The 16,243-nt window shown below is 43.7% G+C and overlaps 1 protein-coding gene across 1 annotated transcript in view; it reads left to right on the forward strand.

Moving 5' to 3' along the window:
* The first annotated feature begins 161 nt into the window (after positions 1–161).
* The window catches only part of Smc1a (structural maintenance of chromosomes 1A), a 45,767-nt gene continuing 29,685 nt past the window's right edge, over positions 162–16,243 (forward strand). Inside the window, exons 1-9 of the mRNA XM_090326582.1 lie at positions 162–318; positions 5,565–5,753; positions 5,847–5,959; positions 8,294–8,497; positions 8,589–8,827; positions 10,483–10,741; positions 10,828–10,968; positions 12,320–12,402; positions 13,248–13,455. Of these exons, the coding sequence (XP_090182708.1) occupies positions 210–318; positions 5,565–5,753; positions 5,847–5,959; positions 8,294–8,497; positions 8,589–8,827; positions 10,483–10,741; positions 10,828–10,968; positions 12,320–12,402; positions 13,248–13,455 (1,545 nt within the window). The 5' untranslated portion in view covers positions 162–209. The remainder of the gene's footprint in view (positions 319–5,564; positions 5,754–5,846; positions 5,960–8,293; positions 8,498–8,588; positions 8,828–10,482; positions 10,742–10,827; positions 10,969–12,319; positions 12,403–13,247; positions 13,456–16,243) is intronic.

Raw genomic sequence — 16,243 nt, forward strand, 5'->3', positions numbered from 1 at the left:
TGTTCTACAGATCCATCAAATTTCCCACGTCAGACTTGAGTCCCCGCCCTAAACTCCCAGCCTTGCCGGAAGCCGGAAATCCCATTTGGCGACCTGTAGTTGTTATCGCGAGATTTACCAAAAGCCCGGCCTGCACTGCGATATTTCCCGCGCGGGTTCCCGAGCGTAAGGCGCGGCCTCTCCTACGCCGCGCCGCCGCGGCCGCCACCATGGGGTTCCTGAAACTGATTGAGATCGAGAACTTTAAATCATATAAGGGTCGACAGATTATCGGACCGTTTCAGAGGTTCACCGCCATCATTGGACCCAATGGCTCTGGTGAGATTAACCGGGTTGTGGCCCTGCGCACATCCCGATCGGGAAACTCCACCCTCCCCCTTATATGGCCCCAAAGTAGTACAACCCATTCCCCTGCTACCTGAAGCTGCTTGAAAGCTAAAAAGGTTTCTTGCCCCAACTTGGGGGGAGGGGTTCATCTCCGGCCCACTGGCATAGAACATGTTCCCTGGATTGCCCGAGTTTTGTGTGGCACCCTCTGTGGCGCGAGTGATGGGGCCAAACTCTAAATTGCCTCGCCCATTGGCCCCTCCCGCCAAAAGAGGCGCGTCCAGAGCCAACTGGTGGCTGCTTTCCTGGGCGGCTCCCCGCCCTTCTGGCTAGTTTAGGTTTCCCAGGCTTAGTTGAACCCAGTGCCAAATATGGGACTGTGTCTAACTTATCTGTGCCCCCTAGTCCCAGATGGCAAACTTCTTTAACCCAACGTCTCCTCCCGCTAATTTTAGATTGGTACGTTCCAATGCCATTTAAAAGCTCCTTGGGTGGCGGCATTTTTGAATTTTCGAACCTTGAACTCCAGTCTTTAGTGTCTGGGGGTTCTGATTCCCCACTCAGACATTCATTATTGCTTCAACTTGCCTCTTTCCTACCGCAGAAATTGTCAAATGTTTGAAAGTCGTTCACTTACTGAATTTGTTGAGTTGTTCGTGTTGTGGAAAATCGAATAGACGAAGACCATGCTCTTAGATAAAGAATGTATATTCTAACGAGGAAAGTAGAGAATAAGTTAATTTCAGGCCATTATAAATGCTGTGAGGAAATGGGTCAAGTTGAAATAATAGGGTGATTTTTAAGTGTTGTCTTTTGGATGTGTGGTCAGTTAAGACCTCTATTTCTTTTCTTTTATTTGGGGGGGGTGGGGCAGTCCTGGGGCTTGAATTCAGGGCCTGGGAACTGATACTGATCTTCTTTTGCTCAAGGCTTGCACTTTACCATTTGAGCCACAACACCACTTTTGGCTTTTTCTGTGTAGGTGGTACTGAGGAATCAAATTGGGGGCTTCCTGCATGCTAGACAAGGCAAGCATTCTTCCAGTAGGCTATGTTCCCAGCCCTCTATTTCCTACTTTAATTCCTCATCGTTAAAAGGATTCCTCTCACCTATCCCCAGAAGTGGTTTATTGGGAATCCTGTGTGATTCCTTCACCCCAGAAATGTTCTAGCTGAATCATTAGCCTGAGAGGTTTGCCCTTGCTGTGAAGCTTCTGGAGTCTTCCTTGTGTTTGGCTTTCTGCTTAGAGCCTGGTTGGTTTCTTAGTCATTAATGCACTTCTGTCACATTAATTTTCTATGTAGTTTGTCTTGTGTATTGTAGTATGCTTTTGGCAGTATTCTTGGCTTCTACCCACTAGATGGCAATACCCTGACTCTTCAGGTATGACCATCAAAAATGTTTCCAGATATTGCTATTTGTCTTAAGGAGCACATAATCACCTTCCCCTTCCATCACAGGCTTAGGGGCCTGGAGTTTGGCCTAGTGATAGAATGCTTGCCTACCATGAACAAGACCTGGGTTCGATTCTTCGGTACCACATACATAGAAAAAGTCAGAAGCGGTGCTTTGGCTCAAGTGGTAGAGCTCTAGCCTTGAGAAAACCAAAGGACAGTGCTCAGGCCCTGAGCCCAAGCCCAGAACTGGCAAAAAAAGAATCACAGTCCTAGAGAGTTACCAGTTTCACCAGTTTCTTAGGCTTTTGACCTTGTGCCTGTAATAGGAAAAGCCAGGACCCACCTCTTGACAGTCAGAGCCTCCTCTGTGTAGGTGCATTTTTCTATCCACCTGTTGTAAAAAAAAGGTCCTGAACAACCCTACCATTCCCCATTCTTCAAGGCCCACCTCTCTTGATCCTCCCTAGTGAATTATATTCATGCTGTATGTTTTTGTGTCTTCATCAATGGTTTGTGTGGTCCTGAAAATGTTTATCCATGAACAGTTCAGACTATATATTACAAAAATGTTGACAATAGTGAATAATTGTAATAATTGTGAGTAAAGAAGTTTTTGATTGTGAGATGTGGTTGTACTAAGTCCAAGCAAAAATGTCTGTGAGAATCTTATCTCCAGTTAACCACCAGAAAACCAGAAGTGTTGTTGTGGCTCAGAGTGGTAGAGCACTAGCTTTGAGTGAAAAAGCTCAGGGAGAATGCCTTGCCCCTGAATTCAGGCCCCACCACCACGACCACCACCATCTCAGCAAAAGAGGCTGAGATCTGAGGACCATGATTTGAAGTTAGTCTAAGCAGGAAAGTTTATATTTCCAAAATAGTCCCCAAGAATGTAAGTGGTAAAACACCAGCCCTGAGTTCAAGCTACAATTTTGGCAGAAAAAAATTAATGATGGATTTCCATATTTAATGTGCACGTTAACAGTTTTTAAGTTGCATGTTGTCCCATATGCGAAGTATTGTCTGTTTTATGCTCTGAGTTAAAAAAAAGTATGCTCTGAGTAAAAAGAGAAAGATTTGCCTGGGAATAAGGCATAGTGGTAGAGTGCTAGTCTACCATGCATGAAGTTCTGGATTTGATAACTTAGTACCACATAAACAGAAAACGCTGAAGTGGTGCTAGAAGTAGTAGAGTGCTAGCCATGAGCAAAAGAAGCTCAGAGACAGTGCCCAGGCCTTGAGTTCAAGCCCCATGACTGGCAAAAAAAAAGATTTGCTGGGCTCTGTTGGCTCAGTTCCTCTAATCCTAGCTAATCAGGAGGCTTTGATCTGAGGATTCTAGTTTGAAGCCAGCCCAGGCAGGAAAATCTGTGAGACTGTTTATCGCTAATTAATCTCCAGAAAACCAGAAGTCTCCCTATGGCTCAAAGTGGTAGAGTACTAGCCAGGAGTGAAAAAGCTTGGGGACAGGGCCTAGGCCCTGAGTTCAAGCCCCACAAACTACAGATTGAGACAGAAAGGCAGCGGGGGGGGGGGGGGGGGGGGGGGGGGGGGGGGGGGGGGGAAGACTTGCATTGTTACTCTGTTGTGTATTGTTACATTTGCCTTTTCTTTTAGAAAGGATTAATTATAATTATTCACACCGAACACTGTCTTGGGCTTTCCTCAAGGACACTTGAGACACAGCACCACTTCCAGCTTTTTCTATGAATGTGGTATGGAGGAATCGAACCTGGGTCTTCGTGCATGCTAGCACTCTACCATTAGGCCAAACTCCTGGCCCCTATCTGCTTTTCTCAAGGCTAGAGCTCTAATATTCGAGCCTCAGCACCATTTCTGGCTTTTTTTCTATGTATGTGGCACTGAGGAATCAAACCTGGGTCTTCATGCCACAGCATCACTTCCAGCTTTTTTTCTATGTATGTGGTACCAAGGAATCGATCGAACCCGGGTCTTCGTGCATGCTAAGCAAGCACTCTACCACTAGGCCAAACTCCTGGCTCTGAAAATTAATTTCTTTTTTTTTGCCAGTCCTGGGCTTGAGCTCAGGGCCTGAGCACTGTCCTTGGACTTTCTCAAGGCTAGAGCTCTACCACTTGAGCCTCAGCACCACTTCCGGCTTTTTTCTATATATGTGGTACCGAGGAATCGAACCCGGGTCTTCATGCATGCTAGGCAAGCACTTTAACCACTAGGCCAAACTCCCAGCCCCTAATTATCCAGTTTTTATATAAGCTTCTTTGATTACTTTCCAGTGTGTGTACATGTGCTCATGTGTGTGTGTGTGTGTGCGCGCGTGTGTGCGTGTGTGCGCGTGTGTGCGTGCGTGTGTGCGTGCGCCAATCCTGGGGCTTGAACTCAGGGCCTAAGCACTGTCCTTGGACACATTTGCTCAAGTGTCCTTGGACACTTTTGCTTTGCCACTTGAGCCACAGTGCCTCTTCTGGTTCTTTCTGTGTATGTGATACCGAGGAATGGAACCCAGGACCTTATACATGCTCGGTGAGCATTCTACCACTAGGCTATGATCCCGGCCCAGTTTTGTGGTATTTTGTGGAGCCAGAGTTGAGTCAGAGTTTATGCACTAAAATTGGGGGTGATGTTGCACACCTGTAATATAATCCAAGAATTCCAGTACTTGGTAAGCTGAGGCAGTAGGATTGTGAGTTCCAGGCTTGCCTAGGCTGAATAATGAGTTCCTATCTCACAAAGAAGAAAACGAAAAGGAAGTGGGGCACAGTGGCTCAATCCTGTAATCCTAGCTACTCAGGAGGCTGAGATCTGAGGATCATGTTCACAGCCAGTCTAGGCACGAAAGTCCATGAGACTCTTATCTCCAATTAACCACTAGAAATCAGAAGTGACTGTGGACTATGGCTCTGTGGCTCCTGGGGTAGGGTGCTAGCCTTGAGCTGAAGAGCTCAGTGACAATGCCCAGCCCCAGAGTTCAAACCCCACAACCAGGGCCGGGGGATAGTGGAGAAAAAAAAGAAAAGGAAGGAAAAGTGTATTCACCTTTAAAAAGTGATCTAGAATGGCTTTTTTATCCTTTTAGACACTGTCCTATTTTTGTTTTTTATATAATGTTGGGGGCCTTTTTAATGCTAGACGAGGGTTCTCTACTTGCCAGTCCATACATTAAAGTTTCTGTGCTAGTATGGGTGGGGCTGTTTTTCCTACAGCTGGCACTCTCCCACTTCAGTCTATGCTTTCAGGTCCAGCTTTTTGATGCCTAATTGAAGATTAAAAAAATGTCTTAGATTTATCTGGTTAGGCTGACTTTGAACCAAGATTTTCAGGTCTTAGCTTCCTGAGCCATTGACACCCAGAAACCTTGAATTTTGGAAAAAGGACCAGGCCACTTGTCTTGTAAACACCTTTTAATCTGTTTATCTTGACGTTTTTCTCATGGTATAATTTACCTTGTTCCTCTGTCTACATTTGTCCATTCTATGTAAGGGTTAAGAAGAGCGTATTTTATGAATTTATTGTTTCCTTAGATGTGATTCTAGTTTCTGGCTGCTATAGACAGGGCACTGTATTTCTTTTTTTCTTTTGTGCCCGTCCTGGGGCTTGAACTCAGGGCCTGGGTACTGTCCTTCAGCTTTCTCAAGGCTAGCACTTTGAAAATTCATTCCGTCTTAGCCTCATGAGTGCTGGAATTACAAGTGTACCCCATTGTAAGACTCAGATTTTCAATGGGAAGAGGAGTATCCTCTCTTCCCAATCATCTGAGCTCTAAATGACTAGACAATATTACTATTCTCAGTATCTCTTTTATTGCAATTCTTCCATTTCTTCTTCCTGACTTGCTCCTCTCTGTTTTTGCCTCTTCTCTCTTAGGTAAGTCAAATCTCATGGATGCCATCAGTTTTGTACTAGGAGAAAAAACCAGCAACCTGAGAGTAAAGACCCTGCGGGACCTGATTCATGGTGCTCCTGTGGGCAAGCCAGCTGCTAATCGGGCCTTTGTTAGTATGGTCTATTCTGAGGAAGGTGCTGAGGATCGCACCTTTGCCCGTGTCATTGTAGGTGAGTAAGGCTGGTCAGAAGGCTTTCCTTGGGTCCGAGGGGTGGTTAAGCTACTTGATTCAATAGGAAAAAAACCTGATCCCTGTTTTATAGGAGGTTCTTCTGAATACAAGATCAATAACAAAGTGGTCCAGCTACATGAATACAGTGAAGAGTTAGAGAAGTTGGGCATTCTCATCAAAGCTCGTAACTTCCTCGTCTTCCAGGTATTTTAAATTGTCATTGGCTATCTGCTTTTTTTTTGCCAGGCCTGGGGCTTGAACTTGGGGCCTGAACACTGTCTTGGGCTTTCCTCAAGGACACTTGAGACACAGCACCACTTCCAGCTTTTTCTATGAATGTGGTACTGAGGAATCGAACCTGGGTCTTTGTGCATGCTAGCACTCTACCATTAGGCCAAACTCCTGGCCCCTATCTGCTTTTTTTTTAAAGCCCTAGTTCCTTCCCCTCTGGGTTCTGATATCTTACCCTGGACTAATGTCACATTTGTGTGTGTGTGTGTGTGTGTGTGTGTGTGTGTGTGTGTGTGTGGCTTGAACTCAGGGCCTGGACACTCCTTGAGCTCTTTTTGCTCAAGGCTAGCACTCTGCCATTTTGAGCCACAGCCCTACTTATTGTTTTTGAATAGTTAATTGAAGATTAGAATCTTTCGAGGACTTTTCTGCCCGGGCTGGCTTCAAACCTCAATCCACAATTATAGGCGCTCAGCTCACACATTTTTTGATGGTATGGCATGCCCGATTCTAATCTGACCCCCTCTAATTTAACTAAGGCTCATTTTACAAGAACATTGTTTATCTATCTATCTTTCTTTCTTTCTTTCTTTCTTTCTTTCTTTCTTTCTTTCTTTCTTTCGTTCTTTCTTCCCATTTTTATATTGTATTACTGGGGCTTGAAATCTGAACCTGGGCTCCATCTTTTACCTTTTTCACTCAAAGCTAGTACTCCTTGAGCCACAATTCCACTTCTGGCTTTTTTTGTCTGTCATGGGGCTTGAACTCTGGGCTTGTGTGCTGTCCCTGACCTCTTCAGCTCAAGGCTACCACCCTACCTCTTGAGCCACTTCCAGGTTTCTAGAGGTTATTTGGGGATTAGAGTCGCACAGACTTTAGTGCCCAGGCTGGCTTTGAACCACAGTCTTCAGATCTCTGCCTCCTGAGTAGCTAGGATTACAGGCGTGGGCCATTGTACCCAGCCTACTTCTTTCTTTTTGTTCATTAATTGGATATGCATTTCACATACTTTCCTGTGCAGGCTGGCTTTGAATCAAGATGCTCAGATTTCAGCCCCCTGAGTAAGTAAGATTATAAACATGAGCCACAGGTGCCCAATCCTCCCCTAATCCTCCGCCCCCAATTCTGGAGTTTGAACTCGGTACCTCATGCTTCCTTGGCTTTCTTGCTCACATTAGTCATTCTACCATTTCACTAATACCTCTAGCCCAATATTTTGCTGGCTAATTGCCAGTGTAATCTTGTGGACTTTTTTGCTTGGGCTTGCTTCAAACCTCTCTGCTTTGGATCTCAGCCTCTTGAATAGTAGAATTACAGGCATGAACCACTGGGACACTTGGCTGCCTTTCTTTCTTTTTTTTTGCCAGTCCTGGGCTTGAGCTCAGGGCCTGAGCACTGTCCTTGGACTTTCTCAAGGCTAGAGCTCTACCACTTGAGCCTCAGCACCACTTCCGGCTTTTTTTTTGTATGTATGTGGTACCGAGGAATCGAACCCGGGTCTTCGTGCATGCTAGGCAAGCACTTTAACCACTAGGCCAAACTCCCGGCCCCTGCCTTTCTTTCTTTAAAGCATTTCATTGGTTCCTTCGTACCTTAGATGGTTATTCTCAAATTGCAGTTTCCAGACCAGCATTATCAGCATCTAGTCCCATTATAGTCCTATGGACTGAAAGAAAGAGACTGGGGTGAAACAACAGTTTATTATGATGTCTGCTGAAGTGTGAGAATGATTGCCTTAGGATGAAAAACTCCCAAGCCTATCATTCAGAAAACACCATCATTTTGTTCTTGCCTACCTCACTAGCCTCATCTTTCTTCCAGCCTTAAACTCCAGGGTTACTAAACCATTTGTTTTCCCCAAATGTATTGCTATCTTTGGCCTTTGCATGTTAATTTTTCTTTACTTACAATCATGGAATAACCTTTTTATTTTTAGTTACTTTCTTTTTTCTTTAGCTGTACTGATGATCAAAACCTCTTGCATGATAATAAGCAAGTGCTTTACCACTGAGTCTATCCCCAGCTCCTTCTCTTATTTTCCTCATTAATTTTTCCCCATCTTCCAAAGTTCAGTTAGATGTCACTTGTGGGGATCTTTCCCAGATAAGCATCCCTACCAGTATTCTCCCTGCCAAATTTCATTTAGGAAGGTTGGCTTTTGTATATAACACACTATATTACTTGTGTGTTTGTCTCTTCTGCTCCCTGTGCTAAGGAAAGTCAGTGAACTTTTCTTGAATAAACGAGTACATGAGGGGAGCTGAGTTACTTAAATTCTAAATGAAAGAGTGGTTTGATCTTTCTTAGGGTGCTGTGGAGTCTATTGCCATGAAGAACCCCAAGGAGAGGACAGCTCTATTTGAAGAGATTAGTCGCTCTGGGGAGCTGGCACAGGAGTATGATAAGCGAAAGAAGGAAATGGTGAAGGCTGAAGAAGATACACAGTTTAATTACCATCGTAAGAAAAATATTGCAGCTGAACGCAAGGAGGCCAAACAGGAGAAGGAAGAGGTAGGTAGCATGTGCTGCCACTTGGATCTTTTGGACCAGGATGGGGACCAGTACCTAACTGACATACTTATCTTCATTCCCATTTGTACAGGCAGACCGATACCAGCGCCTGAAGGATGAGGTGGTACGAGCTCAGGTACAATTGCAGCTCTTCAAACTTTACCATAATGAAGTGGAAATTGAGAAGCTCAACAAGGAACTGGCTTCTAAGAACAAGGAGATTGAAAAGGACAAGAAGCGTATGGACAAGGTAGAAGATGAGCTGAAGGAGAAGAAGAAAGAGCTGGGTAAAATGATGCGGGAGCAGCAGCAGATTGAGAAGGAGATCAAGTAAGAAGCAGAGATGGGCCTGTAACTTATGGGCAACCAAGAGGATGTGCTATTCCTCAGGGTTTCTTTGACCAAAATTCTTTTTTTTTTTTGCCAGTCTTGGGAATTGAACTCAGGACCTGGGCATTGTTCCTGAGCTTCTTTTATTCAAGGCTAGCACTCTACTACTTGAGCCACAGTGTCACGTCCAGCTTTTTCTGTGTATGTGGTACTGAGGAATCAAACCCAAGGCTCCATGCATGGTAGGCTAGCATTCTAGCACTAAGCCACATTCCCAGCTCTGACTATAATTCTTGACTTGTACTTTAATACAAGTAGAATATTTTAAGTAGTCAGAGGAGGAAGTGTTTGGAAGGGGGATGGCATTGCAAAATGAGAGGAAACAATAGAAAGTAAAGCATTAAAGTGACAGGGAAAGCTGTCCTAGAAGATAAACATTGACTCTAGAAGGTAATGGACAGGAATTTAAAATGATGAGATCAGATGAAGGACAAATGTGAGGCCTGGCCTAACAGGATAATAGATTTCCTTTAGGTGTGACTTGAATGCCACACCAAAACTATAGTAATGTTTGACCCCCTCCCCATTTTTTGTGGGTCATACGGCTTAAACTCTGGGCCTGGGAGCTGTCCCTGAGCTCTTCAGCTCAAGGCTACCGCCCTATCCTTGAGCCAAGCCCCATTTCCCATTTTCTGGAGGTTAATTGGAGATAAGAATCGCAGGTCCTTTTGTGGCTGGGCTGGCTTTGAATCTTGATCCTTAGATCTCAGCCTCCTGAGTAGCTAGGATTACAAGTGTGAGCCACCGTGCCTGACTACCCCTTTTCTTGAGCATCTTTCATATCATCCCCCACCCTCTTTTTTTTTGTCAGTCCTTTTGCTTGAACTCAGGGCCTGAGCACTGTCCTTGGGCTTTTTCCTCAAGGCTAGCATTCTTCCACTTGAGTCTTAACACCACTTCCGGCTTTTTCTATGTATGTGGTACCCAGGTCTTTGTGCGTGCTGGGCAAGCACTCTACCACTAGGCCAAACTCCCACCCCCCCCACCTTCCTTTTACCTGTATTATGGCTTCAGTTTGGGGTTTTATACCCTCGCTTGCCTCACATGTACATGGCTGATGCTCTACTACTTGAGACATGCCTCTAATCTGGCCTTTTGCTAACTAATGGAGATAGACTCTTATAAACTTCTCTTCCTAGGCTGGCTTTCAAACAAAGATCCTCTGGATTAAACCTCCTGAGTAGCTAAGGTTATAAGTGTGGGTCACTGATGCTAGACTCAGGCCCTTACACTTTTTTGTGACTCCTGGGGCTTGAATTCATGCCGTGGGAGCTGTCAACTGAGTTTATTTTACTCCAGGTTAATACTCTACCACTTGAGTAACAGCTCCCCTTCTGGCTTTTTGGTGGTTAATTGGAGATAAGAGTGTCACAGACTTTCTTGTACTGGCTGGCTTTTATCTGTAATCCTCAGATCTCAGCCTCCTGAGGAGCTAGGAGTACAGAAGGAGCCACCGTACATAGGAGGCCCTTGTTCTTTTAAGTAATTCTCTGAAATTGGCAGAAACACCCCTTTCTTTGTGTAAAAAAGTCTAGGGAATTCCCCCTCCTTCCTTCCTCAGTGCCTATTGGTTGTCTCCTTTTCTGTGGTAACAGGGAGAAGGACTCAGAGCTGAATCAGAAGCGACCTCAGTACATTAAAGCTAAGGAGAACACCTCCCACAAGATTAAAAAGCTTGAAGCAGCAAAGAAATCTCTGCAGAATGCTCAGAAGCACTACAAGAAGCGTAAAGGTGATATGGATGAGCTGGAGAAGGAGATGTTATCTGTGGAGAAGGCCCGACAGGAGTTTGAAGAACGGATGGAAGAGGAGAGTCAGAGTCAGGGCAGAGACTTGACCCTGGAAGAGAATCAGGCAAGCCTGAAAAGAGTTAGTCAAGAGATCACTGGGTTGACATGGGTTAACTTACTCATCCCTGTCCTTTCCTGTCCCTAACAAAGGTGAAGAAATACCATCGGTTGAAAGAAGAAGCCAGCAAGAGAGCAGCCACTTTGGCCCAAGAGCTGGAGAAGTTCAATAGAGACCAGAAAGCTGATCAGGACCGTCTGGATCTGGAAGAACGGAAGAAAGTAGAAACAGAGGTAGGCAGGAGTTACAAGATTAGGATTTTGAGTATACCTCAGTGGCTGAGGTATGTTGCTTAGCATAAATATGTGAGGCCCTAGCACCATAACCAACCAAAAAGTCAAAAAAATGATAGTCATTAGGAAAAGAAATAGTCATAACAAATATGACAGTATTTAACATTTATTGGGAACTTAACCCTAGACACTGTTCTTTGCATGTACTTACTCATTTAATTTTGTATTTATTCTTCAAATATAGGATGGCTACTATTGTGCTTTCTTTCCAAATGTGGAAACTGTAGCATAGAGATGTGGTAGTTTTTCTTTTCTTTTCTTTTTGGGGGGGCCAGTCTTGGGGCTTGAACTCAGGGACTGAGCACTGTCCTTGGGCTTTCTCAAGGCTAGCACTCTACTACTTGAGCCATAGCACTGCTTCCAGCTTTTCTATGGACGTGGTACCAAGGAATCAAACTGGGGTCTTCGTGCATGCTAGTCCAGCACTCTACCACTAGTCCAAACTCCTGGCCCCAAGATGTGGAAATTTTTTTAAGTCAGAATATTGACTTGAGTCCTCTAACTCTAAAGCACATGTTTTTACCAAATGTACTTCACCTCTAATGTCAATAATAATGACGATAGAAAGTTGTTTTCTGTCAGGCACTGGTGGCTCACGCCTATAATCCTAAGTACTCAGGAGGCTGAGGTCTGATGATCTTGCTTCAAAGTCAGCCTGAGTAAGGAAGTCTGTAAGATTCTTACCTCCAATTAACCACTCAAAAACAGGAAGTGGTGCTAAGGTTCAAAGTAGTAGAGTGTTAGCCTTGTGTAAAAGAGCTCAGGGACAAGGCCTAGGCCCTGAGTTTAAGCCCCATGACGGACAGAAAAAAAACACAAAAGTTCTCTTACACCAAAAGTCTACAATGCCCCAGACATTCTGCTAAGAACTTCTTTGAAATATTTAAAAGAACATAGTGGCCATTAATATTAATAATTACCCTATAGTAAGTACTTTAATGTGCATTCTATGAAATGGAAGTTATCCACATTTTACAGATGAACACCCAGATTCAGAAAAGGAATATGAAGCTTTACCAGGCCTTGCTTGGTTTGAATCTGTTCAGTTTGAAATCTTGGGCTGAATGTAATACTTATGAAAGGTTTTGGAGTTCTAGGAGTTACCCATTCATTAGTATACCAAATAGAACTTGTACATCTGCTTTTTTAGTAGGTCTCCTGCATTGTTGATAGATTGTCTTGGACTATTGGGCCCTTGGATGAGTAGGCACATTGGGAGTGTAAGCCAGGACGCTAAGGTCTTGTAGTTCACTGGATCAACTCTTGATGATGCAATATATTTATTGATTAGGCCAAGATCAAGCAAAAGCTTCGAGAGATTGAAGAGAATCAGAAACGGATTGAGAAGCTAGAGGAATACATTACCACCAGCAAGTATGTGATTCTGTAACCTTTCCCTTATCTTCTATTCTCCCCTTTTCTTGTACCTTGAAACTCAGGCTTTGGGGTTTTTAATTCTCAAGGCTTTGCTTTTTTTTTGTTTTTGTGTTAGTTTGTTTTTTTTTTTTTTTTTTTTGTCAGTACCGGGCTTGAACTCAGGGCCTGAGCACGGGCTTTCTCAAGTTAGAGCTCTACCACTTGAGCCACAGCACCAGTTTTGGCTTTTTTCTATATATGTGGTTCCAAGGAATCTAACCCAGGTTTTCATGCATGCTAAGGCAAGCACTCTACCACTAGACCAAACTCTTGGCCCAAGTCTTTGCAAGTCTTTTTTTTTTTGCCAGTCCTGGGCTTGAGCTCAGGGCCTGAGCACTGTCCTTGGACTTTCTCAAGGCTAAAGCTCTACCACTTGAGCCTCAGCACCACTTCTGGCTTTTTTCTATGTATGTGGTACCAAGGAATCGAACCTGCGTCTTCATGCCTGCTAGGCAAGCACTTTAACCACTAGGCCAAACTCCTGGCCAGTCGTTGCATTCTTGATTAGCTTTTTTTACTCAAGCCTTGCCCTCTGTCACCTGAGCCACACCTTTATTTACTTCTAGCTTTTTGTTGGTTAATTGGAGTTAGGTGTCGCTCATATTTGCCTGCCTAGCCTGGCTTTGAACCATGATCCTTAGATCTCAGCCTCCTATGTAGCTAGGGTTATGGGTGTGAGCTACCAGCACCTATCTTGCTTTTCTTCCAGGCTTGCCCTGCCCTGTCTCAGGCAGACTTCCAGAGTTCTTCAGCTTAGGAATATTATCACCAGTGTAAAACTCCTGTGTTCTCTCACTTTATAGGCAATCCCTAGAGGAGCAAAAGAAGTTGGAGGGAGAACTCACAGAGGAAGTGGAGATGGCCAAACGGCGTATTGATGAGATCAATAAGGAACTAAACCAGGTCATGGAGCAGTTGGGAGATGCCCGCATTGATCGTCAGGAGAGCAGTCGCCAGCAGCGAAAGGCAGAGATAATGGAAAGCATCAAGCGCCTTTACCCTGGCTCTGTGGTAAGACTGGAGAAGAAACTTGTTTCCTAAGAATTTATTCAGTCTCACTGTCAAGCTTTTTCCCAGCAGACTGGTGAGGACCAGGGGTTAATCCTATTTTTTATAACAGCAGAAACTGCAACTCAGAGAGAGATTAAATGGCTTGCCCAAAGAAGCACAGTTTATAAGTGGAAGAACTAAAATTTAGCCTCCAGTTGTCCTAACTCTCAAGCTTATGCTGTTTTCACTATACCAATCACATCTTTTTTTTCTTATTTGCCAGTCTTAGGACTTGAACTCAGGGCCTGGCCACTGTCCTTGGGCTTTCTCAAGGCTAGAGCTCTACTACTTGAACCACAGCACCACTTCCAGCTATTTCTGTGCATATGGTACCGAAGAATTGAACCCAGAGCTTCCTGCATGCTAGGCAAGCACTCTACCACTAGGCCACTCTCCTGGCACCTAATCACATCTTACCGAAAGGGTTTTTTTTTTGCTGTATGTCTACTCCTTTAGTGGAGTGAGGGGACCAAGGGAGCCTTTGGAATGTGGAGAGACAATGGGAATTCATTTGCTCTTCAAGGAAATAGATATGTACAGTATTAAACTCTCTTGGCATGGACCAGCCAGCCCTTTAGCTTTTAGGGACACCTTGGACTTTATCAGATCTTTCTTTGGTGCCAGTCCTGGGCTTGAACTCAGAAGCATTTTTGCTCAAGGCTAGCACTCTGCCACTGAAGCACACAGCTCCATTTCTGGGATTTTGGTAGTTTATTGGAGATACGAATCTCATGGACTTTCTTTCCCTCCTGGGCTGACTTTGAACTGCTATCCTCAGATCTCAGCCTGCTGAGTAGCTAGGATTACAGGCCTGAGCCATTAGCACCCATCACACTTTGGAAACTTTACTGTGATAAAAGAAATACATTTTTATTTGGCTTTGCGTCACATCCTTTAGCCTCTTTGACCAAATTGTGAGTTCCCAGGTTCCCTGAATATTATTCTTTTATCCTGAGTTCAACTTAGTGTGGCTCCATAAATATTCTTGACCGCTCTTAGGTTCTAGGTAGTGCTGGGAAACTAGCTGTGAATTAGAATCAATCCTGTTCTTGAAGAGCTTGCCTATTCCCTGGTAGTTCTTAGGGACTCAGGAGGGAAAGGAACTGGCAAAGATTTATTTTGTTGGGTGCTGGTGAGAATTTGAAATATCTATAAGGTATCCGATATAGTGTCTGGGTGTCATTGTGTTGTGAAATAGTTATGTTTGGAAAGGTGATTGTGGTTTCAAACATGACCTGATATTGTTACTTGAGAAGACTTATGTTTTATTTTTCTGCATAGCATGTAATCCCATGCTTACGTTCTTCTGTACAGAAAACGAAATGCTTTTCTTTTTCTTTCTTTTTTCTTTTTTTTGCAGTAATAGGATTTGAAATCAGGGCCTTGCTTCTCCTATTCTCACAGTCAGTACAGCACTTCTCTTCTGATACTAGATGTGTGTATAGGAGGGGTGGAAAGGAGTCTTTCCACACATACCAAGGAATTCTCCATCAGACACTAGCTGGATGTCCTAAAGTTCAATTAAAGTTTACTTTCTACCTAAAGGCATCATCAGATTTCTACAGGTTAAGTAATCAGTCCCACAAGATTTTCATATGCCAGCTAGAAGCCCAGGTTTATGACAGACATTGAATTGACTCTTCGTTGAGTTTGACTGATTTGCTAGAGTGGCTTATAGAATATGGGGAAACACATTTACCAATTTATTATAAAGGATACGGAGGAATTGCCAAATGGAAGTGCTTTATATAACATAAGACATGTGAGAAGGAGCTATTGAGTTTTTATGCTGTATCCAAGTGTACCATCCTCTAGGTACCTCCTCTTGTTCAGCCAGAAGCACCTTGAACAGTACAGCTTTTAGTGTTTTTAGTTTTGCTGTTCTGGGGTCCTGCACTTGCTAAGCAAGGACTTAAGTGCTAAGCTAAGCAAAGCATTTCAGCCATGCCTCTAGCTCTTGTAGCTTTTAGGTTTCTTTGGAGGTTTCAGTACGTAGGCACGATTGGTTAAATTATTGGGTATTCCTGTTCAACTCAACCTTCACCCCTCCTTTCTCCCCAGAAGTTGAGGGATCATGCTGAAAATCCCATCCTCAGTCTTGCCCTGAGTCTTTCTCGTGACTAGCTCCCATCCTAAAGCTACTTAAGAATGGCCAGTGTTTATTATCTGTCCAGTGTTTGGAGCTAAATATCAAGAACTGGAGACAATGACTAAATATGTATTTCACAATATCACAGTCGTTCCCTTATCTTCAAACACAAATCCTTTATATCAAAATAATCATATAAGTGAGAATATACTGGCACACATTACTAGAATCCCATTCAGCCATTAATTAGTAATTAATGTAGTTCATCATCATATGATGTATGAAAATGTCTCCTGGGCTGAGGCTGCTAGGTTTTTAAGTGCCCATTAAGCTTGTCAGGTTCCAAAATAAGGAATAGTCTTGGAAAACTTACAACTTCACCCATTCAGACATCTGGTATAATTGAGCTAAGAGACAATATAATTTCTTGTTCTGAGCCTCTTTCAAGGTACTAATATTGGGTTTCCCTTTTTACATAACCTGTTTATTCATTCCTAATCCTTCTCGTTCCCAAAATCTTCTACTTTCGCAAGTAAAATTCAGATGGGCTAATAACAGACAGCAATATTTATCCAGCAAGTGTCTCCTCTCAGCCCATTCCTATCCACATTAGGGTTACAAGAGTACAGGTCTTGTAGCAAGCTTGTTCACTAGGCAGTA

Source organism: Megascapheus bottae, chromosome X (genome assembly GCF_031878675.1).
Source record: "Megascapheus bottae isolate mThoBot1 chromosome X, mThoBot2.hap1, whole genome shotgun sequence".
NCBI classification, from domain to species: Eukaryota; Metazoa; Chordata; class Mammalia; order Rodentia; family Geomyidae; genus Megascapheus; species Megascapheus bottae.